The sequence below is a fragment of the Scomber scombrus genome, chromosome 20 (genome assembly GCF_963691925.1).
Source record: "Scomber scombrus chromosome 20, fScoSco1.1, whole genome shotgun sequence".
NCBI lineage: Eukaryota > Metazoa > Chordata > Actinopteri > Scombriformes > Scombridae > Scomber > Scomber scombrus.
In genome coordinates, this window is record NC_084989.1 from 11,482,180 (window position 1) to 11,506,602 (window position 24,423).

General features: G+C 41.6%; 2 protein-coding genes across 2 annotated transcripts in view; both read left to right on the forward strand.

Annotated features, from left to right (window-relative positions):
* Positions 1 to 3,131: 3,131 nt before the first annotated feature.
* skida1 (SKI/DACH domain containing 1) lies at positions 3,132 to 5,597 on the forward strand. Its single transcript, XM_062441876.1, has one exon. The coding sequence runs from the start codon at positions 3,132 to 3,134 to the stop codon at positions 5,595 to 5,597; it is 2,466 nt and encodes an 821-aa protein (XP_062297860.1).
* Positions 5,598 to 15,843: 10,246 nt separating this feature from the next.
* Positions 15,844 to 24,423, forward strand: part of LOC134002640 (polycystin-1-like protein 1) — a 39,843-nt gene continuing 31,263 nt past the window's right edge. The window contains exons 1-7 of the mRNA XM_062441981.1: positions 15,844 to 15,942; positions 20,113 to 20,258; positions 20,937 to 21,071; positions 21,268 to 21,440; positions 22,195 to 22,356; positions 22,489 to 22,829; positions 23,905 to 23,991. Coding sequence (XP_062297965.1) covers positions 15,844 to 15,942; positions 20,113 to 20,258; positions 20,937 to 21,071; positions 21,268 to 21,440; positions 22,195 to 22,356; positions 22,489 to 22,829; positions 23,905 to 23,991 — 1,143 coding nt within the window. The remainder of the gene's footprint in view (positions 15,943 to 20,112; positions 20,259 to 20,936; positions 21,072 to 21,267; positions 21,441 to 22,194; positions 22,357 to 22,488; positions 22,830 to 23,904; positions 23,992 to 24,423) is intronic.

Here is a 24,423-nt window from a genome sequence, read left to right on the forward strand (position 1 = left end):
AAAGACGGACACGCTGCCCGTTAGGCCACCGCTCCGGTCCTACTTATAACGTGTCTAACTGAGAAACGTACCCTTGTATGCATTCACTGAGGAAAGATTATGAAAATATAATACAACTTTCCCGCCAGAAATGTCTTTAGAACAAACATAAGATATGAAACCTTTCTAAATTCGCCCTTTTCTGTTGGCGTGGAAGATGAATACCCGCCATGTTTTCACGTTGTTATAGGCTACGTGTAGGGTGCAAATAGACACTCCGCATTTTTTATTCAAGATAGTCATGTATCTGTGTCTGCAAATTGTTTGCTCAGTCATGGTCTTCCTTGAAATTTAAAATATTTTTTCTAAGTTGTGGTGCGTGCATATAAAAAGTCAGTGGGTTATGTTAGGTAGTAAGTAAGTTTACTGGTTCGGATGACCAGTAAAAATTCATAGAATATGTGGGCTATTCTGTGACAGAAGCGCCATCACCTGGTCATACCCTGTATTACAATGAATAGGTGGGTTTACAGGAAAAGATAGACACGCCCAGGAGAAGGAGGGGGTTGCTGAGTCGGCTGGCAGCCGGCTGGGAGTCAGCTGCCATTCAGCTGGCTTTCAGCTTGAACGGGAACTTTCAAGGGGCTTCATCTGTACGTATAAAACTCGTTGTTTGATTTAACATCGAGGTAACATCGATGCCATTCAGCATACAGTTAAGAGCCCGTAAATAAGAAAATAGGCTTAACATTGTGGTGATGAGCATGCCCAGTCTTGAGTTTGGCCCCATTGCGCACAGCGCTGCCTATGAGGAACGGGCCACAAGGGATTCACGTGTTTTATAGACAACAAAGACGGGACATAACGCGGGGAGCACTGGAAAAATATGGCTCAGGGGCGAAACACAATAGGCAGTCTAAACAGCCTTATATAGACCTACCTAATTCAGACAATTAGCCTATAGCTATAATATACAACACAGTCACATTATTTGGACAGCACTATGGGAGGGGGCTTCAGTCTGCGTTTCTTCCACTTTCTATGTAGCATGTACGCCCATGAATCTACGTGTAAGCGTGTGTGCGCGCGTGCGTGCGTGTATGCGTGTAGATAACAGGCGTCTTTCAGATCGTCCGTGGCTTTCTCTTTCTGTGTGTGTTGCGCCTATATGCTTGTGTATGTGCTCTTAAAAGACATATCTCTCTCTCTCTGTGTGTGTGTAGGTGTGTGTTAACAGTGTGCGCATATGCTTGTGTTCATGTTATGTAAAAACGTATCCGTCAGTGTGTGTGTGTGTGTGTGTGCGTGCGCGTGTTTTCAGTGCACGTGCAATTCTCACACGCGCATAATTACAATGCGTGAAAGTGCACAAAATGTGTGAACGACACTACCACATAAATACACAGAACTCCTAGAAATCACACAGCCGACTGTGTTAATACGTTATTTTCAATAATACAACATGTTCCTGTTCCCCCAATTGTGAAAAGCTACTTGTTGATAACGTATTTCCAAATATAACATTGTATATATAACATATATAATTGACACGTTAAATGCATTTTAATGAGAGATCCTGATTGCTTTTTAACTGGCTGCACATTTAACCTACATTGACTAGAAAATCTTGTGGGAAAAGCAACCCTGACTCTGCACTTTTAGCCTGTCCAATCAGTGTTCACGTTGTTTTCTAGGCTGAAAAGTAGGCTACAATTTAACTAGAGATTCGCCTGTATCGTGACTCGCCTCTAAATCCTCATATATAATTTATAGATAGGAGTATGAGTTTAACAAATCTTACAATTACATGCGTAAATAGTAAATTGTTTTTTCTTTTTAAAATATATTTCCAATTGTTTCGCACAAACACACACACACACACACACTCAGACGTAAATGGTGTAGAAAATTATTTAAAATGACGAGGAATTTTTTTCGGTTTAGGCAGACAAATTAAAACAGGCCCATGCAGTCTGGACAAATGCTGCAGGATAAGTTGTTCTGGTCTATAGGCTGCTAGCGAGGGGGAAATCATATGGAGGAAAAGCTTGAGCCAACAAAAACAGATGAGTCGAGCCTTGGTCAGGGCAGCAGCCTGAACGTGGAAAAGCAGCTATGTAATTGTAAAAATGTCTTTGTTTAAGCTGCACTGCGTTAACAGAAATCCACCCGTCTAAAATAGCCGGAGTGTAGAGTAATTTCACCAGCATACAATCGATTGCATAGACGTACTACCGCATGCGTTTTCATGTGATCCGAAAGGGAATAGCACAATACATTCCAGTCTTATCGTGACACTTTGCAGACTCGGGCCACCTAACCATAGTTATAAACACGCTGTGACCTGGATTAGATTTTCAGCAGCTTTTTTTATTCACCTATTGAAATATGAACTTGTCATGACTGCATTATTTACTCAAACAGCGGAGGGTTGTGGGCACAATTGTAAACTATTGTAATGGTAGGATGTGGGAGGGGGTGGGGATGGAATATCCATTTTTATTGCATCACCTGTCAGCAGCGTCCAATGGGCATCGACTCCAAGAGCATTAATTGATGAAGGTGTCTCCAGACTGGCGCACCTCCCCTCTCTGTCATTTTATTTGTGGCTCAACGAGCAGCCAGAATAGCAGCTGCATTTTAGCTCTTATTCTGTTTCTCTCTCTGTCTCTGACTCTCTCTCTCTCTCTCTCTCTCTCTCTCTCTCCCTCCCCTCCACCCTCACAACTCCCTCTCTCTCTCTCTCTCTCTCTGTCTCTCTCTCCCTCTCTCTCTCTTCTCGCTATTTTATCCCTCTGGCTGAGGCAGTGGTGTACACCTACCCCTCGTCCTGCTGCCGACCAGAGGGGAGTGGAGCCGGCAGAGGCAGGTAGTAGCAGCCCCGGCTTGGTGGACGCATCCGTCGCATTCCTCCACCATGCCGGACCGGGGCAAGAGGCGCCGAGTGGATGCTGTCGGCTCATTCAACCTATTAGACACCGGCAGCTCCATTTAACTCTGCCTGTCAAAGTTTGAAATTTCATGACGCAGCAGGAGCAGCAGTGTGGATGGCTTAAAGGTATGAGCAGGATGTCATGAGCTCCATGCCATTTACTGGTGAATCCATATACCGAGAGTGACTGGATTAATGCATTGGAGCTGATACATAAAACATGGGAGACCTGGAGTGTGGCTTTGAGGAAATGCAAGGAGTGAGATTGGGATACCTGCTCATCAAAGGCAAGCAAATGTTTGCTTTGTCTCAGGTCTTTACCGACCTGCTGAAGAACATCCCTCGGACCACCGTGCACAAGCGCATGGACCACCTGAATGTGAAGAAGCACCACTGCGACCTAGAGGAGCTGCGGAAGCTCAAAGCAATAAACTCTATAGCTTTCCACGCCGCTAAATGCACTCTCATATCGCGGGAGGACGTGGAGGCTCTGTATTTCTCCTGCAAGACTGAGCGAGTGTTGAGGTCCAACAAAAGGAAAGCGAAAGCGGTGTGTTCCCCCGGGGATGGGGACGCTTCCTCGGGGATCCTCCACGCGGACGCCGAGCTATGGAAGGAAAAAGTTTGGTTTAGTTTGCACGCTGTCCCGGAGACTCTCACACTTCACAACAAAACGGGCAAGAGGAGAGAGCTGACTCCTTGCCTTACCGACTCCAAACTACCTCAATTTTACCACAAATCCAGTGGGCGAGATAACCGCTCGGCGACAAAGTCCAGTCACAAACACTTTAAAAACTATGAAACAGCTAAAATAACAGGGAACCGCGTTACTTTGAGCCAAAGGCACACGTTTTTCCGAAGCTCGGTGAGCCGGCAGCCGGTGGTGCTTCAGTCCGCCATAGCAGCTCAGTCCAAGCTCTCGCGCTCAGCCGGCGACCTACTTCACAAAAGGAAGAGGAGGCGCGAGGGGGGCGGCGGCAGGGACAGTGCAAGGCACTCATGGAGCAGGAGCAGACACGCGCATCACCAAGTACCGCCGGTGCTGCTCGTGCAACCCAAATCGTCCGGGACTTCATTCGGTGCTTTCCACCTCAGTCCGGATTTCTACCTTGACCCGAGACCTCACCATCACCACCACCACCAGCATCACCATCATCATCATCATCACCACCACGAGCCGAGTTTCCCGGAGAGCTACAGCAGCGACACCGAGTCCAGCACCTACTCGGACCGCGCGTACCACGATTCGGATTTCGGCTCCGGCTTCTCCACCACCAGCAACTCCGGGAGCTCAGAGGAAGAAGAGGAAGAGGAAGAAGGCGAGGATGAAGATGACACGCAGTCGGAGAGTTCAGAGGTCAGCACAGAAGAGGAGGAGAGCTCCTCTCAGTCCGACTCCAGCTCAGTTTCCAGCCGTGTTTCGGTTCAGAGCATCCGGTTCAGGCGGGCCCGGGTCGGTTCTCTTGCCAAAACTCTCAACCCCACTAAAGCACCTTTGGTCCTGCAGCCCACGTTTCACTACAACAACCATCAGCAGCAGCAGCAAGAGAAACAACACAGGATACAGAATCATGCTGCCACTTCACAAACAGGGGACAGCAGACATGAGAAACGCCAGAAATGTGAATTTATATGCAGTGGAACTAGAAAAATCTCTGGATCCTTACAGACACCGACATTTTTCACTGAGTCCAAACGGGAAAAGGCATCTGAGGCGGACCCTGTGGATGAACTGACCACCTTATCACCGGGACCCAACCGGAATAAGGCCTTTCACCCCTCACGCAGGACACCGGGGCATCCCACTAAATGTCCCCCGGGACTGAGCGCACAGTGTGACCAGGACAAAGACGCCAAGCTCTCTAAATGTACCGACAAAAGGGAGGTGAGGGCCGCCAGCCTACTAAAACTGCCCACTCCACTGAAAAAAATAAAGACCGAGGCAGAGGAGCTCTTTGTGACCGCCGCCCCCTGCTCGGACAGCGGCAGGGCAGCCAGGACACCACCCTTCAACCTCCACAGTGTGAAAGTTAAAGTGGAGGAAAGCTGTGATGAATATGAATACAAGAGCCAGGCCACTGTAGTCAAATGTAAAGGTGATAAAGCAGAGAGCAGCATTGGTCAATATCCCAGCGGAGTCATCAAACAGGACTTTTTCAACAGTAGTGTTAAAGCCACCGAGAGGGGCTCTGATGTGGCCCCCAGGTCCCCCTGTGATCCTCAGGAATTCCAGAGCACCCAGGACAGCCCGTGTACTACTATCGAGGAAGAGAGCAGGAACAAAAGCTGCAGGGCTCCAGTGCTGGGGAAGAAACCCAGAGTTTCCAAGACGCAAACAAAACAAATTGTGCCCAGGGTCAACAAGGCTGCCTCTTCCTCTTCTTCCTCCACTCCTTCTCGTCCCGCGGGCAGCGAGGAGGGATCCCCGGAGGATTTACCGAGCAGACGCAAACGCAGCAACGCGAGCACCTCAGCGTCGCCTGCAAAAATGTCTTTCAGCCTGATGGCAAGTTTCCCATTCCCGCCGTCGCTGGTTGTTGGCAGCGACGGAGATCTGTGCCCTGCTTACTCCCTGAACTCGCTGAGGGGCCCCGGGCCTCCCCCTCCGTCCCACCCCGTGTGGAGGTGGCAGCCGGGCGGCCAGATTCTCCCTCCCCCACACGCTCAGAGAACTAGGAAATACTAAACTGGGTTTTTTTTAATAGCAAAAAAACAAAAGCCTCAACCGTGTTCATCTCCAACCTAATCGGAGTCTTAACGTGAGCAAATGGTTCGCAACGTAATCGATGTTTATTTTTATTTTTTCTTTTCCCCCTTTTTTTCTGTGAATGGATTTACATTCCGCTTTGTTTTGAAGTTTGACCGAGGAAAACCACACAAGATCCCTGTTTTGGAGCTTCAGAAAACGCAGGACTGTGAGACTCGTGGATTTTACGCTTAAACAAACTAAAATAAGCTACCAATCCTAAGCAATATGTTAAGTTCTCAATATTGTGTTTACTTGACTTTTTTCCTGAATTGTTTTTCTCCCCTTCGCTTTTATATGCTCGACCTGTTGGATTGTATGGTGCCAGGGTTTCACTGGTTTGTGCTTTGTTTGAAAGAGGTTAAAAAAAAAATCACAGCATTCCTTGTGATGAGGCTTTTCTTGATCTAGCTGGAACAAGTTTGACTTGGTAAATCAAAAAATATATATATATCAGGGTTTCCCATTCTGTGCCACTTGGTATATTTTATATATATCAAAGCTGAGTTTTTTTTAATGACTGCCATGCTGACCAGCTTGGCCAGAGTGGCCCATGTGTCCAAGTGTTCAATTTCAGAGCATTATTGAAAAATGGGTTTATTAATGTCTATCTATACATGCTCACAGTTAAGCCTTTATTAGATTTGACAGGGATTTATTCCTGGTGGTTGTGGGTTGTTGTTGCTTTTTTAAATTTTTATTTTTATTTTTAAGAGTGCTTATGATCTGGTTTTCTGTCTTTGTTTTTATTTCTGCGGAGTAAGTCCTGGTTTGCAAAAATGTGTGACAATGCGCACAGACGCAGGCCCAGACACAACACAGGCCTTATGTACAGACAATCAAACAGAATAAGGCTCAGACCTTCATAGCACGTGAGGTCTCACAATAGACTCGATTCACGTCCGTCCTGCTCCTATTGGACACCGATTTCCTCTGCACACCATGTTTGTGCCAGTCTGTGTTTACAGCATTACCATAAAGTCGAGGAAACGTAAATCAGAGCCGTAACGACGACGACGTCCAAGATAGGGTTTTTTGGAGTGGGATATGATTCAGGATGTGTGAGGGGGAGAAAAAAAACAGCACCAAAATAACACCTTCTAGCCCGATGGCTACTCAGAAACAATGCGACAAAGCACAAGAGATAGGCTTAAATGCATTGCACTTTGATACTGTTGAGAGAGAGAGAGAGAGAGGGTGGGGGGTCTTGTTTCAGCTTTAGTGTTTTCTGATCATTCTGTGTGAAATGATGTCTGAAAGATAAAAAGAGGAAAAAAAGGCTAAATATGTGACTGTTAAATTTGGATACAGAGCCCAAACTGCGTCCATTAGAATATTTGGGAGTAACCCACATGTATTTCCAACGATAAAACACGAGTACATCGTTTTCTGGTTTTCTATAACTTAATCATATGTGAATTACCGCAAAGCCACATTAGTTAATTATTCAGTTATTACATTAAGTCAATTGTCTCGTCCTTAAGTGGAAGAGATGTCAATTACTTCCTAAAATTGGGCGTCTTCAATCTTTTTTTTTCTTTAAAAAATAAATAAATTCTGCTTTTCTTTCATTTTGTCAAACAGATCGCCATCTTTAATGCAGCCTACTGAATATGGCCCCCTCAGTGAATGTAGTAACCCAAACCTGTTTTATTTAGCCCCTGTAAAGTTCAGCAGTAGCTTCCTAGTATTCAGGCTTCAATGCAATGTACACACCTTCAACCACCACTAAACAAGAGTCAATCCAGTAGCTGGAGTTACACCTACATGTAGGTATTTTAAGGAAAAACGTGTAGATGTTGTAAATGGCAGTCCAGGACGCGCTCTGCTAATTGGCAGGCTTTTTCTGTCTGCGACAAAGAGAGGCCCAGCTTATGGCGAGCCAGATCACAACAAACCCAAAGCCCGTGAATGATGTCAGCCTCCTCACAAGCACAGCAAAGGGCGCATTCATTCAGAGGATTGTAGGAACTATTTAAAGGGTGATTGTAAAAAAAGAAGAAAAAAAGAGGAAAAAAAGTGCGTTTCACCAGTGTGGATACATATGGTAGATGTTTAACCATGTGATTAAAGCACCACTCTGCAGCCATGAAGCCCCCCACTCACCATGGGCCTTATTTCTGAGGCTGGAGTGACAATTCAAACTTGAACTTATATTCTCAGCCAGGTTTCTTTTTTTTTTTTTTTTTTTTTAAAGCTATGACTTGGTATATGAGCAGACTAGCAGTAAAACGGAGGGGGTTATTGAGAGGTGGTGGTGAGGGGCGGGGTGGGGGGTGATGATGGGGGTGGAGGGGGTGTTGCTGTGTTGCAAGAGCGAAGCTTTCAACCTTTAATCCGCATGTCAAAAGCATGGGCTGCACGGCATAGGAAGAAGAGGAATAGCCTGCGCCCAAAGCTGTGCGGGTTCGCCCCCCCTGGCGCACCAGCCTATTCTCACGCAGTGCTCACAATGCGCGGGCCGAGGGACAGGAGATGGTGGTCATGGCCTGTTGGGAGGGCCCTTTCCACCGTTAAGACAAATAGCTCTCTGACAGTGACGCTATCAATGTAAACAATTGCATCGTGCAGCAGCTAGAAGCTGCACTCACCCCCTCCCCTCGTTTTCCTCCTCCTCCTCTTCTTCTTCCCCACTTCCCCTGCCCTCCTCATTCACTCAGTTACTTCGCTTTTTTGATACAATACTTGAGGTCAGGTTTTTGACATGGAATTTGAAGTCACTGGTTGTTTATATGAAACTGAATATTTATTTTTGTGAATTTTTCCTGGGGTTTCTTGTATATTGATTTAATTTTTTTTGTTGTGAATATATATAAAGGATAACTGCACTCGAAATGGAAACTTGAACGGTGGATTTCTGAAGCACTTTCCCTTTCTTTTTTTTCTTTTCTTTTCTTTTTTAATTATGAAGCATTCATTAAACGCGACTGAGTGTAATTATCAGACTGTTTCTCTTTCTTTGGAGTTGGACCATCATATGTTGTTTTGGAAAGGGGTTTAAACATATTTAATGATGCAGAAAGTGGCCCATGGATTTGCCTTATAAGAGGGGTTATGAAAACAACTTACAGTCAAGTGATTTTTCTACTTTTTTTCTATGGGGGTGTTCTCTTTTCTATTTTTACTCTTATTAGCTATATTTGTTTTTTTTTGGGAGAACAGCTGCTTTTCATCTTTGATTAAGAGTTTCCCTTCTCTGTAGTATGTCTTGCCCTCCCTTGTCATAAAATGTCCTCAACCTTTCAATTCACCCCCTAACAGGAGTAATTTCATAAACGTTTAAGAGCGTTTAGGGAAAATAAGACATATCCAGTCTTCAATTAAATAACAGATTTTGTCCTGAGGCACAGATGTTTCAGATTTTAAAAGAAAAAGTCGCCAAATAGATCTTTCATAGTGCGGATCCACACTGTGGCCACTTTAAAGTTACATTAAAGCTAAAAATGACTAAAAAATACTAGTCAAAGATGGCTTCTATTTAGTTCAACTGTTGTAAGGAGGGATTCCCTTTCCCGGCGTGTTTGAGGGGTGTGGGGATAGAAAGAAGTGATAGGCATGCGGAGACTGCAATAACAACAAGAGGCAAACCGCAGACATTTACGCATGCAGCAACCACTGCAAATGAGGTGCTGCAAGCGTGCTCGGTTTAATATATGAAGTAGAGAGAAACCTCAGTAAGCTGGCCTAAACAAAGAAAAACTCCTGCAGGGACGCTGAACCTTCGAGCAACTCATAAAACAAACAGCCTGCGTGTATTATTCCCTTTGATAAACATATAAATGAGTGATAATTCGTGTAGAAACACTGCAGAGTTGGTATCGCGATATTGCAGAAAAGGCGAAGTCTATATGGTGGAGATGAAATACAGTAATACAAAACCCTTCATAACCACACCATAAGCACCTGTGGTATGGAGACAGCAGGAAAACTGCTAAAGTCGCCCAAAGGCTGTTCCACTTTGTGTGTGTGTGTGTGTGTGTGTGTGTGTGTGTGTGTGTGTGTGTGTGTGTGTGTGTGTGTGTGTGTGTGTGTGTGTGTGTGTGTGTGTGTGTGTGTGTGTGTGTGCCCAGCGCAGGACCACGACTCAACTTTGCAAGAAAAAGCTCTGACCAGACTTGCCCCTATCGCTCAATCTGCCATGTTTGACGTGATGTTTCCCTGATTAATGGGACTCTGCGGTATGGTCCAGGCCAAAGCCCCCGGAGGTTGATAAGGGGAGCCGGGGCTGGCAGGCTGTCTGGCCCCGGCACGGCTGCTGCTGGAGCCTGGAGGGGCCATACTGGGAGCAGAGACAAGCCATTATACTGCTGCTGGCATTTCAGGGTTAAATTCCAGTGCGGATTGGGAACCAGTAGACTGTAACTTCTATAGAATAACAATAGAAAAGAGTACGTGGAGTGGGGAAAAAGGAACTGAGCAAGCTGCATCGCAATTTTGTGTAACATTTGGCTTGTTGCAGACAAAATGATATTTGTCGCTCGCTGCCTGTTCGGAAACGAAGTTATGGGTAATGCTGACAGACACAAGCCGCGTCAGGGTCAGCACTTTGCATTGATTTTTGAGACAATTAAATACATGGAGGCCGATAAAAGCTGTCAGGACGTTTTTATGTTTAATCTCTCGACTGTGAAGTATTTGCCCGTCACTCGCCCCTTCACACAAGGTCACTCCAAAGCTCATAATATTTGGTAAAAATATGAATAAACAAAAACAAATCTTGGGGAGAATTTGTCATGGGTTCGTGTGTATCTGTGTGTTTTGCGTTTAATGCATCAGCAATTTCACCTTTTGTTCTGCCTCTCTGCGTATGTCTGGATTTGTGACCTTACTTCTGTGAAAACGTGGAGGGGTCTCGGGGAGTTGAGGAACCCCCCAAAACTGCTCAGCGTGATAAAAAACGGCGCTTGCCCGAACCTCAAACACACGAGGCTCGCTGCGTAAACGGTGAAAATGCACATTTCCTCCCCTGACATGCTGCCTGCTTAGGGGGGTAGGAGGAGGAGGGGGGGCTGCTTTGGATTCAGAGATGAAATATGAAATGAAAACATTTGCATGATCAAACTAAAATTGAAATGCACGCTGACAGACTGCAATAATAAAAAATGTATATATCAAAGGAAATATAAACAGTTTAAAGTCTGCAGATAACACTCAACCCCCCCGCCACAAAAGCTGTTACCGGTGTGTGTGTGTGTGTGTGTGTGTGTGTGTGTGTGTGTGTGTGTGTGTGTGTGTGTGTGTGTGTGTGTGTGTGTGTGTGTGTGTGTGGGTTTGAGTGCGTGATTATGCGTAAATGTGTGTTGTAAGCACGTAGGTGTGTGTGTCCGTGTGTTTGTTGATTCTACACTCAATCTACAGCTGCAGCAACGACAAATCCAAATGACGAATTGTACATTTTCACTCAAGCAGTAGAATTTTATTGCTCCTTTAATCGAGTGAAACAGTACCGACAGCGTTGCAGCTGAAGGTGTAAAACTAAAGAAAAGTCGCTGTAATCTGATGACTCCTCTTCTGTGCCAACCGTTTGCTTTTCCCTCTTTAACACGAATTATACAAGGCAGATCTGAGAGACTGCGTACATTAAATAGGACAATAAAAGAACGTGTCCTCTTCTCCAACTCAACTCCTATTTCTCTTTTCTTGCTTTTAATAATTTGACCCTTTTTTGTGCAGGATGGTAAGCTGTAAACGTGTTTCACATTTCAGTGATTGTGATTTTGCGCACAGGCTTGGAGTAACATGGATCATCGTTTAATAGCCTATGCGTATACACTGAGGCACTGACTACAACACAAATCCGATCTATTGTACAAGAAGTCTATTTATATTTATAGACACATTATTTCATACAAATAGAGTTAATCGTTTTCTAACAAAAGCCCCACAAACGGTCACATTTAGAGCCTGTGGGCACGTTCATTTTACCTTTCAAGTGTATATGGTGACTGGATATAAATGCATCAAAATGCCACGGGGAGCAGTGAAAAGGTCCTATAATATTATAATATGCAGTCATTATTTAGGGCAGCGGATTAATTTTTAATTATCTTTAATTCTCCATCATATTTAGAAAACTTACCGATCACTTTAATGACTTACATGACCTCATATCCACTAACATCGTGTATTTGTTGAGCTTCCGTCACCGTGATCGTGGCTTCACTGGTGGGATGAAACAGCAGGGAAACAGCGCTGCCTCTGCTCGGGGTTTACCCGGCATCCCCCTGCACGGACCCGGGGTCAGAGGGAGGGACGGCGGCCTGTGTGGAGAGGAGAGGAGGAACTGCTCTTCAGCTGCAACGTTTTCCTCTTTAAAATCACATTTAAACGCCAAATGTTGTATATATTTTTTAAAACACTGAATAAGCCATTAGACGGTTTGTCGTTGTTGTAATTTCAACAATTTAAAACTATTTCAGCATGTAACCTGCACACACTCTCTGTTATGCAAGCATTTGACTTGACAAAAGTAAAGTTTGCGTAATTCATGCACCTTATTTTAAACTGTAGCCTCAAATTGTCAATTTCTAAAATTATGTAGAGTTAAAGTGCACCATTAACTATTTTTGAAATAGTCTACCAAAGACTAAATTGTCTAATTAGTAAATAACAGAGGACATATTTGCTGTAATGACTCCACTCTGTGTATTTTCCAGGCTGGGCGTGTGGAAATGAAATTAGAATGCTCTTTAGTTAATAAGTGAGCCCAAAGCGCTGCAGACACGTTTAGAGAAGACCCGAGGAGCCAGAGAGCTGAAAGTGTGCTGGATTTCCCTGCTCTGCATCGGGAGAGGAAGGGGAAAACCAGCACCAGAGGATCTGCTCGGTCATGGGGCTCAACTCCATTTGTAAAGGCTTTTCTGCGGACAGGAGAGAGCCAGATGTAGCCTAATGTTGAATGCAGCATGGAGAGACTGGGCAACTTTTAACATATACAATTCAATCAGTTATCAACAAGCCCGGGTCACTGCCGTCTGTAGTGGAGAAGGTCAGTTTCTAAAGCCTGGTGCTGATCAACAGGGAGGCAAAGTGAAGCCTTTTCTCATTTAGTTGTAACACCAACATATTTAAATGTCTGCTGTTACTAAAACACTACAAATATTCTCCATTCGCCTCAGTTTTCTGTTCCTGTGGTGTTCATACAGCCCACGGCTCCTATTAGAGGTTTATTTATGAATTATTCATCAGCTTTAACCGGGGAATAACAACACTATTACCCATTACACATTATATTGACTCTTTTAACTTTGAGGAAATTAGTTTCCCATCAAGACATGAAACGTGCTTTAAGTAAAGATATGCAAATTTAAGTTTTCTTTAAAAAAAAAAAAAAAAAAAAGCAAGGCAAAAAAGCCCCTTAGTAACAGTATCATCTATAGTGACAATTTAACTGTCTTATAGAAATGCATATTTTGGAGTGACCCATATTTTAGACATAAGTTAAAAAATAAAGTTTGAAATTCCTGTTGTGCAGTTTTTAAAGTTGCTTAATCCTATTACACGAATGATTGAACATGACTCATGTTTGTGCGTGTTTCAATACTCACACTCAACTGTTTGTTGTGATTATTCTCATATCATTTTATTTTATTTTTTTATCATAATAAAACTGATAATTATTAGCGCTCTTTAAAAAAATACACTCAAAACCTGTTAAAAAAATAAATACAAACAATTTGGTGAAAACTGAATGGCAACCCCTCCTCCACACACACACACACACACACACACACACACACACACACACACACACACACACACACACACACACACACACACACACACACACACACACACACACACACATGCAACCTGTCACTCCTTGCTGCTGAAGTTTTTCTTTGTTGTAAGCTACAGTAGAAACACCTTGTGACAAGCACAGACTTATTTACCTCTAAAAATGACCAAACTAAACTCTTCACTGCTGTATTGTTGCATGAAAATGTATTACAGGATTTTTTTCTGCAGAGTTTGTCCTGTTGGAGAACTTTCCTTCACAACATATTTAGAGTTTCTACTGAAAAAGAAGTGAAGTATATGAATAATAGATTAAACTGCAATCACTGAAATGCAGTTTTAAATTCATACAGTGTATTAAAGTCTGCTTGGAGAAGACAATTTAAGGCCCCAGACTGTTGATCTGTATCAGATGATTAAAATGTTGCACAGCCTGAAAACGCATATCTGGTCACTGGCTCCCTTTTATAAAATGACAGGTCAGTTGAGAGCATTACACACTATAGGGGGATTTGAACACAGGCCACAAGCAGCAGTGACCTTTGACCCCTCATACCAGGGAGTTAGGACAAGGAGGCCAGGGATAAAAAGCCACAACAACTGAGGTTTTCCACTTCTGTAAACACAGGAGACATAATGCAAATGTATCTTTTATATTATAAGCACATACAATGAGTTTGTGTTGATGTGTTTTAAAAAATATATTTATTACAATTAAACCTTTTCACAGAGTCAAACTTGATACATGTTGAAAGCAGATAACACATGCAGCTGAACTCTGATTCATCCAGAAGTAAGTTCTTCCACTAAGACAGAAACACTGACTCAGACTTATCTTTGTCAGCGGGCCACACATATTCAGGCCACAGCTTGTAGATTATTGATTAGTATGTCAGTGCCATTGCCCCCTTGCCTAAGTCGACAGATATTCTCACCCACAGCCTTTCGTGCTCAGTTAGGGCTATATGTCAAACGTCAAGAAGATGAAAAACACAGCCTGTTGCCTTGCTGCAGGGCACACAGGCAGGAGACACAATGTGTCAAAAAGCAGATTTGAACGAATGAGCTTGCTTTCTTCTCTTCTTCAACTGAAGTTTCTTAAATTGGGTTGGTGGGAAATATAATATGACACTTTTTTGGGGTTGGGGGGGTTTGTCTGGGTGTTTGCCAGATAAGGTTTCTGCCAACTTTTTTCAGCCACTTCTTTATTCTGGGTGTTCAGGATGTGGGACAAAGGGGAAAGCTGGGGATTCAAGCTTCATTGTAACTAACGCTTAATTTGACCAGGGAGTGGGTGTGGAAGGTGTTCACGTGTGAATAAAAAACTCAGTAGTTTGACTAGTAGTCAATTGTGAGTTTATATTACATTATTTGTCACTTAAGGTATCAGAAGACAGATTTCAGGTTTAACATTTGTGCAGTTTAAACGTGACCTTACATTTTTGAAAATGTTCCTCCATCGGTGTTCCCATTTTTAATTAGATGTATGATGTCGTTCTTTCTACTAACTTGATAAAGGATTTATGTTTTTATTTTTGTATCACTGTAATATTGTTACAGACAATTATAGTACTCAATTGACAGTGTGTTGACTTTATTATACTTTGTGTCATTTTTCAAATATGTTGTCAATTGAATATCAGGCTACTTTAATATAAAATATTGATATTTGCTTATTTTTTTATATTTTTTAATCTCCTGTTGTTTCTCTATAGTCAACTTTTATTTTATCTTGACCGCATTAGTTAGACACTAACCTGTTAAACCAATTTTTCTGATGTGTTTTTTTTTTCCTTCTTCTTCTCTCCTGCCATTGTTGTCGTCAAACACAGGAAAACGCCCCTGGTGACCCATATCTGATAAGATCTGCGTGTTACAGTGGATCTTCATTAATAATTTGGCCTGATTTAAGCTTGTTTGGAGTGTAATCCGAGTCTGCAGAGCTCCCTTGCCTTCCCCCCAAGGGGAGAAAAAGCAGCAGATCGCCGTCAAAAAGCCTTTAAAGAAAAAAAAAAAAAGGATGTTTAACTTACATGTTTAAACACAGTGGTGACTTTACACTAAGGACACGCAGCTCATTATTTAATAAAGCTTTAGGTTCTAATAATTGCATGCTAAGCCTGTGCTGCGTCCTAATAGGTCGATTAAATCACCAATGGACTGTTTTCCTAAGTGATTACTTAACTAGACATATTAGTTAATGGACGTTATCTAATTGTTAATTCGTACGTTAATCAGCATGTCATCAAATTAGCTTTTTGGTTATTTCTGACGTTTTCTGACACAAGACTAATCTCCTCTGACCTCTCTCCCACAACTGCGGTTTTACTGGATGTTTTTGGTTAATCACGACCCTCCAAAATGTATTTTTCTCGCCCCCCTCCCCTCAGTTGCCAGTCCTCTTTTATGGATTCGTGGTTGAGCAGCTTGTAAATGAATTCGTGAATGCATGAACAAGGACCAGATGCAGAGGAGTTTTGGGGGCACGCAACAACCCTCTATAGACCCAAGTCCCTTTAACAAGTGTGCGCACAGAGAGAAGAACCAGGTACTGTTCCGAGGAGCTGATTGGATGAGATGTTGGTCAAGTTTCATTAACTGATGAACACAAAGTGGGAAGTGATCATTTACTAATAGTGAGGCACTATAGACTGGTTGTGTATTCTTCAGGTTGGCTAAAAAGATGAAAAATCCTCAAAGTACAGTAAAGCAACAATAAGCAATTACATTAAATACAAAGTATTAAACAATAATAATATTTAAAAAAAAAAAACCTGTGTGTGAATAACAAGCTGCTAAAACATGAGATTTCCCATTTCTGTGAAACTAAAATAGGCTGCAACTGCTTCATCCGTCATTATAATATATGTTTTAAATAGATAAAACAAATTCTATTTTTTACATCATTCGGTTTCATTTTTTAATTTCAATTGAGGATTGAGTTGTATCTCTCTCTCTCTCTCTCTCTCTCTCTCTCTCTCTCTCTCTCTCTCTCTCTCTCTCTCTCTCTCTCTCTCTCTCACTGTGGATCTCGCAGCCATGACTTCCTAATCTACTAATCTTGTCTCATTTTAGTTTGAGCAAAAAAGAAAAATAAGAGCAGTGTTCCTCTCTTCTGAGCTTGCAATCTTCAAGTATCACTACGTTGATAAATGCACTGTATTGGTAACCATCATACAGGCCACTATCCCGTTTAAAAGCTTCACGAAGCTGCTCAGTCATTAGTGGATATAAAACCACTTTAGTCATACTTCTATTCCTAACAATTTATCAACATGAACATATTATATCCTTGCTGTAAAGAGAAGAGTCTGCTCGGCTAAGCAGGATTCACTGTTTCCTGCACTTTTTTGTCTCTTAGAAACACTCCAAGAAAATAAACAGAAACATGCTCACCAGGCCAAAACATTACTCGATTAAAAAGAAAACGTAATCGAGCCGTTAGAAACAGGCTCATTTGCTATTATAGTTTAGAAAGATGAGATACGGGGAGACCTGGCCTTATCATCCGAGATCAATGTGCTTAATGGTTTAATTCAATCTGAAGAGTCTTGTCTTAATTCAGGGGGGGAAAGTAACCCAGAAAACCAAAAATAATTTGATTGGAAAGAAGAAGCTGCAGTGGACAGGATCGGAACAGGGAAGCAGAAACTGTTGAGTCCATTTATGAGAGATGAAACTTTTTTTCTATGAAAATGTCTCAGCTTCTTTTCTCTGTTTGTGATGGTGGCGAAAGAAAAGGTGGTTCAGCTTTGACCTCCAGTCGCTGATCGTCACCTGAAGAACTGTCATTTTATTTTTCATCTACTCATCTGAAAAGAGCACATCATCATAAGAGAGATCATGATTTCTCTTCTTTAATTTCCTCTCATACAGTTTAATGCCAACAGATGGACTCGTTAAAATGATGCACATAGAAATGATGGGAAACTGAATTTACCGGCACATTTTTCCTTCACTGCTTCCCTGCTTATAAGAAAAGCTTAAATACATTATCTACTTTCAATATCGCTCCATTTCATGCGACTTCACAGTCTACCAGAGTCAGCTGTGCTCTTTTCTCCGGCGGACTCTGGGTCCTCGGTAGGGGCGCAGACTGCAGGCGCTTACATAACGCTTCGTCTGTTTATTACTACTCTCCGTTACGCAGCGCCGTAACGCTGATCCAGCAGCTTCTTTTTAAAGATTTCGTTGACATGATCATTCGTTAATTATATCACCACGTGCACCAGTTGCAAACACAGCGCAGGCTTAACGAATTAAGCAGGTTATTCGCGCTTAGCAGGCCTGAGGTGGGTTTTACGCACTGCCAAGACTACAGCGCTACATATAGATGCTTAGGGTATGGTTAGGAAATGCTTTTCAAAGTGTGATCCGGGGATCTCCAGGGGTCCATGAAGGGGCTCCAGGGGGTCCCGCAGCAAAATGAAACATAAAGCATTTTCAGTATGAATTAATTCCCATGAAATGATACAAATTTGATGCGTAAAAGCACGTCAAATATAAGTTTCACTTCCATGACTGTTTTGCTTTCTTACAAGTGATTGAATCAATATTTAATTAACATAAAACAAACTACAATGTGTGGTATTTCTGGAGATTAATAGGAGCAGTGTGGGTTTTTGTTCACAGACATGCGTGCAGTTTGGGTTTTAACGTCGTGGAAAGGTGTGAGAGTTCTGGAGCGCAGAGACGAAACGAAATCGCCAAAATACGCGCGTATTCAGTATAAAAAATGGACAGAGAAAATGTGTTTGATTCCCCTCACTGTGCCTCTCTCTGCTACAGTCAACATGAAGAGATGGTGCAGTCTGACAGCGCCCCCTGCTGATGACAGGGAGCCACGGAAAGTCCTCTTAAAGGGGATGTCTGGAGAACCGGAAGAGCTTTTTAAGGTGGACCGGTGGAGTTAGCTGCACGACGGGGACGCTTCTTTCAGCAAAGGGGCTCGCAGGGCAAACTGGACTCAGAAGAAAGACTCGTAGCGAGTTGTGTTGTGCTTTTACGTTTTTGAGCCTCCCAGCTCAGACTTGCTCTGCAAAAAAATAAGCGTCGTGAGAGGAAACTCTGAATTGTGGCTTAAGTGACACCTTTCTTAAACCATGTACAAAAATACCAACGCGTGAGAGATAATTGTTCTCATTTCTAGTTTAAAACCACGTTTCCGGGTATTTCCTTGAATTAAGCAAATAAGTTGAGATCCCGACTCAAGCAGAGCGATAATTTAAGATAATATTACACACTGTTAAAACTCCAGTGGATCACCCCGTTGGCATTTTACTCATGAAGAAAAATACGTTGTGTCTGTATAGATAAATAAATCAAAGTAAATAGCAGTTAAGATTCATATTTAGATTGTAAACTCATTGCTGCTCATATAGAAGCTTTATTGGACTTTGCTTCATTGTTAAGACTTGTGCAGGTTGGTGGCAGATCATGCAGGTCCCTTAACTGGCAGAAGGATAATTTGTTTTCCAGTAACATATTAAAACATGATGTGAATATTTGTAAATGCTTTTAGGGACACCATATATGAATTTGTGGTGCTGGTGAAAGGATACAGATCTGATTCTGATCCTCTGATGATCCAACAGGCTTCAAACGGGCCACCGGACATTAACGGAATCAAATCAATAACGTGTTGGGTTTTTTTTCCCCATTCGTGCCTCTGTGTGACCGTCATGTCGCTCATGTGATGGGAAATCTGATGAATCCATCTCTTTCTTGGGTTCCGCGCTGTGGGCCCACCTGAGGCATGTTGGCACGGGGCCAGGTCACTTCAGGCCAATTGAGGTTATCTTAATGAAACGGTTTAATAATGACAAGAATTATCATAAATGCAGATATTTAGAAGGAAAAATACACACAAAGAGGAAGACAGAATAACAAAAGCAGCACACGCCCCTCTTTTCCATGCATGTTTTCTTCTGTGTGGTTTAACGTGATCACGAATGATTTTATTCCCCATGTTAGACTGTTAAATTATTTTAAGTGTCTGAGCCTCATAAACCAATAATTAAAAAAACAGCTATATCTTTGTACATGTGGGGGGTTCCTCACTTTGCATTGAAAATATTGTAACATTGCACATTTTGTATTCAGTCACTGGTGACCTTTGTAATTGTAATAATGTGATTTTCACGGAATGGACAATATAACAGAAACACGACGTATACAGTATAAAGATCATATTTTAAAGGGCAGGTATGTATTTTTTTTTTTTTAGATCCTCAAACAACATGACGCCACGTGCCAAACACTGGAAATAATTGGATGAGTAAAAACGACGAGTTCGCCCAACAAGACTACAGACTGAACAGGTCAGCTTCATACAACACAGCAAACTGCAGCCTTTAATACATTCCTTTCAGTTTTTTCTCTAAAATTAAACTATTGCTTATTTTTTTGCAGTGCAATATATTATCAGGCCTGTCATTAAAGGTCGCTTTTCTTGTTTGATCCACTGAAACTTTCCTTCCTCTCCATCCCATCTGCATACAGTCCCATTATCTCCTCTACGCACTCATAAACTGTATGCACACAGCCTGTGGTGTTAACACCTGCCTTTCCTTTCCTTTCCTTTCCTCTTCCTCTTCTCAGTCTTCAACAAACGCAGTCTGTCCATTAGCTGCCCCTCTTGTTCTTTGCGGCCTTTATTCTGAAACCTCGCAGATCAGACATGTTCAGGGCTTTTCTTTCTACGTTCATTGCGTTGCAGTGTTTTTGTCACGGCTCGTCTGCGGCAGGTCACGGGGAGCAGCCGTGGTTCATGGGGTGTGTCAACGCCAGCAGCAGACTTTATCCAGCCGAGGGTGTCCGTGACCTTGACCCGGTAACCTGCTCTGTGCGCTGCCTGGATGAAGGGTGAGGGAGCATGAGGAATAAGATGAATTTCACTGCAAAGCTGGTTTGGATATTTGTGTCGTTAAAATTACGGAGAAAAAACACCTTAATGATTTAAAAAAAAAATGTATTCCAACTGGAACCAATATTTTATCAAAGGTGTCACAAATAGGCCTAATGTTTTATAAAAAATAATAGATGTTTTTATAAATGATCAGGCACTTTTGTAGATGATATGTTCTCACTGAAATACATTGAGATAGGTTGTAGGGTAAAAATCCAAACATCAGGCCGATTTCTTTTAGGGAAACAAAAAATGTCAGGACAGCTCAGTTTTACCCCCCAGTATTTCTTATGTTATGCTGTGAAAAAATGGCTTAAAACTTCGCATTGAAAAGCATTTCAAGCAATCAACAAAAAGCCTTATAACGTGACAAATAAATGATCATTCGACCTTTTGACTCAGAGAGAGATTGGCTGACTTTTGCACCAATCAGACATGAATTTGGAAACATATTTTGTACCGTTTGCAATAACATGCAGTCTGTTGCTGCAGATTTACACTATTAAAATTAATCACATCTTGGATTCCCAACATCTTTCTAAAACACAAGATATGTAAGGAGGAAATGTGCAGCATTTAGATACTATTTTGGAGAGTATTAGGCTATATTAACCTTAACTTATCTGTTGTTGAAGGTACCAGACTGCAGCATTAAGCTCAGAGAGTTGTTACTGTGGTAACCAGCTGCATGATTGGACAGTCAATGAGTGCTTCAACACGTCTCTCGATGAAGGGTCAAAGGACATCAGAGGAGACATTGAGGGACAAAGGTGAGACATGATGCTGCTTTTTCTATTTCCTTATTCATTTTTCTTTCAATATTGTATCTGTTACTACCTCCTCAGTACAACTTAATGCTTAAAATTCATGAAGGTTTTGTGTGTGAAGCTTTTTTCTGTTCAACTTGTCCTGGATACTTTTACACCAAATGAAGTAAGTCAAATTTCCATCTCTTTTCTTTTCCAGCGTGCTGTACCTGCCTGTTGGAAGCAGAAAGGGAAATCTGGCACTCTACAGAACCAAAGGACCCTTTCTGCACAGCATCAGTCTGTCCACCTCTCCAGACAGAGTGCATGCTGGGAGGACTTTTGTCTTGGAGGTTTCTGGAAACCTGGCTGGACGCCCCAGCCAGCCCACAGGTCAGCTGCTACTTTGCACACTGTAGGTTTTGTTCCTGGAAATATGCATACAGTGGCTGGTGTGTCAAACCTGACCCAGAGGTTTGTTTAAGTTAACAATGAAAGGAGGGTTTTTCCCCCAGTTGTGTTACAGAGTCTGCTGTTTTTTTTCTTTTCAATGTATTTATTCATTTATTTATCATCAAGTATTTTTTAGCTGCATTCATTGAATGATGTATTGATAAAAAAAAGTGTTATTATTACAGAGGAAAAGAGTAGTGGAAGCTTCAACTTTAGATTTAATTTTAGAGAGACTACATTTTTTAGTTTTATAACTTTTTCCCCCATTCTGCAAACATAAAATACATCTGCAAACCAGTTTAATTAAAGCCTTCAACCTAAAATACTGTATGTGTTACATTGTTGTTACAAAAATTCAAAGTAATATCAAAGCTGCTGCAGAACCATATGAAAATATGATACCAATAATTTATCTATATTATATATTTAAAAATAATACCAAATGTTTAATTATAATTAATATTAGCAAAGATAAAATGCATTGGAATAATTGATTTTAATCTCATTTTAAAATAATTATTTCAAGAAAATGTTTTGTTTATGTTGTAGTAGGCAGTTTTCATCTGCAGTGGTTCATCAAATATTTTTATCTAAAGGAATCAACCTACACAGTGGCAAAAATAATAGGTATCATTTTGTTAATGGTTGAATATATTGACATCATTTTTAAGTACTTTTTCATTTTTATTTCCAGGGCTTCTGGGTGTGGGAGAGACAAGCCTCTCTCATGTCACTGTGGACTTTTCGGGGATGACCACTGCGGGTCAAAGTTCACATCATGTCAACGTGCTGGATGACGGCTCCTTTGCCTTGTCATCAGACTGGATTTTAGAAACTTCAGGAAAACATGAAATTAGTGAGGCAGCAAGAACAACTTATTTGCATTCAGTAATTAAAAATTGAGGAATTCATATACTTTTAAACATAAATGATTACAGATTTGATCTATAACACCTACTACCTCTCCACCTTTCTATTTTGTTTGTAGATGTCAGCGTCTCCAACCCTCTATCCAGACTCTCCTCCACCCTGCAACTCTCTGTGTTGCAGCCATTTCCTGACGCCTTGGTGATCTCTTTGTTTCATGGCCCTCTGGGTGTCCCCTCCTGCACCCCCTACATACAGATGAACTCCCACAATATGACTGTGAAGGCAGCGTACGTAGGCGACCCTGTCACACTGCAGGCGCACGTGGCTGATGGGCTGGCAGCAGAGTTCACCTGGTGGTTAATTCACAGAGAGAGGGAGGAAAAAAAGGGGGTGGAGGAGCAGAGGACGGGTGTAAAGACAGACTGCCTCCCAAACACTGACTGTCTGAACAGCACTGTGGTATGTAGAGACTGAGAAAATATCACAACTATTTAACACAGATGTATCTTAGAATCAATATTTGAGATGATCAGCAGATATTTTTTAATATTTACTACTATCTGGATCTGATGTTATTCTTGTGCTCATGAATCAATAAAACTTCATTATTTATGAGGCAACTTTGGCACATTGTTGGCCCTAAATGACAACAATATGTTTTTGGCCTGTTTGTTATTACTTTATAGCAAAGCATAAGAACATGATTAATCTTTTCTGTCTGTATTTTTATGCTATTTTCATTGTCTGCTTCTCATAACAGCTTAAAATACGGAGGAACTGTATGCATACTGTTTTTAGAATAAACAGGGCTGTAAATATCTGAAATGGATGTAGTGAACAATTGTACTTGGAGACAAATAATTTTATTTATATGGAATTTATATGTAGGAAGTTTGGTTATAAAATGCATTTCATCAGAATTATAAAGTTGTCAAATATAATTGATCATTGAGTCAAGTCTGGGAGGCTTTTGACAGCAACTGTGGTCTTTGAACAGAATTAAAAAAACATACATAAAAAGGCAAAAATGTATTAAATTTAACAAGAAAGAGCTTTAACAACATGTTAACTTTCACTCAGGCTTCGCTCAAGTTAAATTATGTCACTAACCTTTCTCATTTCATAGGGTTCAAGAATCACCAGTTCACAAAAGCACCATGAGCAATAAATTACACTGGCAGCTATGTAATGAATTATTTGACATCCTCTTCCTCCATGATCATGCACACATGCAGCTCATAGGACTGGTGGGGGGGAAGAGAGAAACCTTGTAAGCTGTCTCTGATGCAGAGCTCATTTTGTGTTGATTTGTTTTAGAGGATGCAGCAGTTTCGTTTTGATTCATCTTAGTAGTTAAGGATATATGACACCAAAAAAAAATCATCAAATAACGTGAATTTATGAGGCCTCTGTTAGAATGTAAAAGTGTAGTGTTCACTCGACAACATTAATAATTTATCTCAAATCTTTTTTTAACAATTTATGTAATGTTTTTAATCTGACAACTGAGAAATTGTATTCTTAATGCCTTCAGATCTGGACCTTTAAAACTGAGGGAGTTCATGTGGTGTCAGTTAATGCCTCCACTACCTACGGATGGACACAGGAAACCATCTATATTGTGAGTATTCTGCTTTCATTCACTAAAAATATTTCACACATGTGGCATCGATGAATAAAAGGATTCATCTGTTTATGTTCTCAATTTGTCTTATTGTGAATGAATTTCATTAAAATAAGCCAAAACCAACAAAGCCTTAGTCTGATTTATATAGTTTATTACACTTATTTGTCAGGGACCAAGTACACAAATACATCAATCTCACATAAGGAGAAGACATGTACTGTGCCAGATTTAGCTACTAGCATATTTCCATCTGTCTCTCTGTACTTTACGACTTCCCCTGTCTGTCTCTGGCTCACAGCCTCAAGCCCGCCAGTTTCTACAGAACATGCAGATCATAAAAACAGGTCACAAATTTATAGTTTCACTTTAAAAAAATAAAAAGCACAATCTTTTCCTCAAACAACTGGGCACTGTAGATTTCTACAA

Bases quoted from the DNA above. Each gene is read 5' to 3' on its own strand.
- skida1 (XM_062441876.1), top strand. From the start codon at position 3,132: ATGGGAGACCTGGAGTGTGGCTTTGAGGAAATGCAAGGAGTGAGATTG.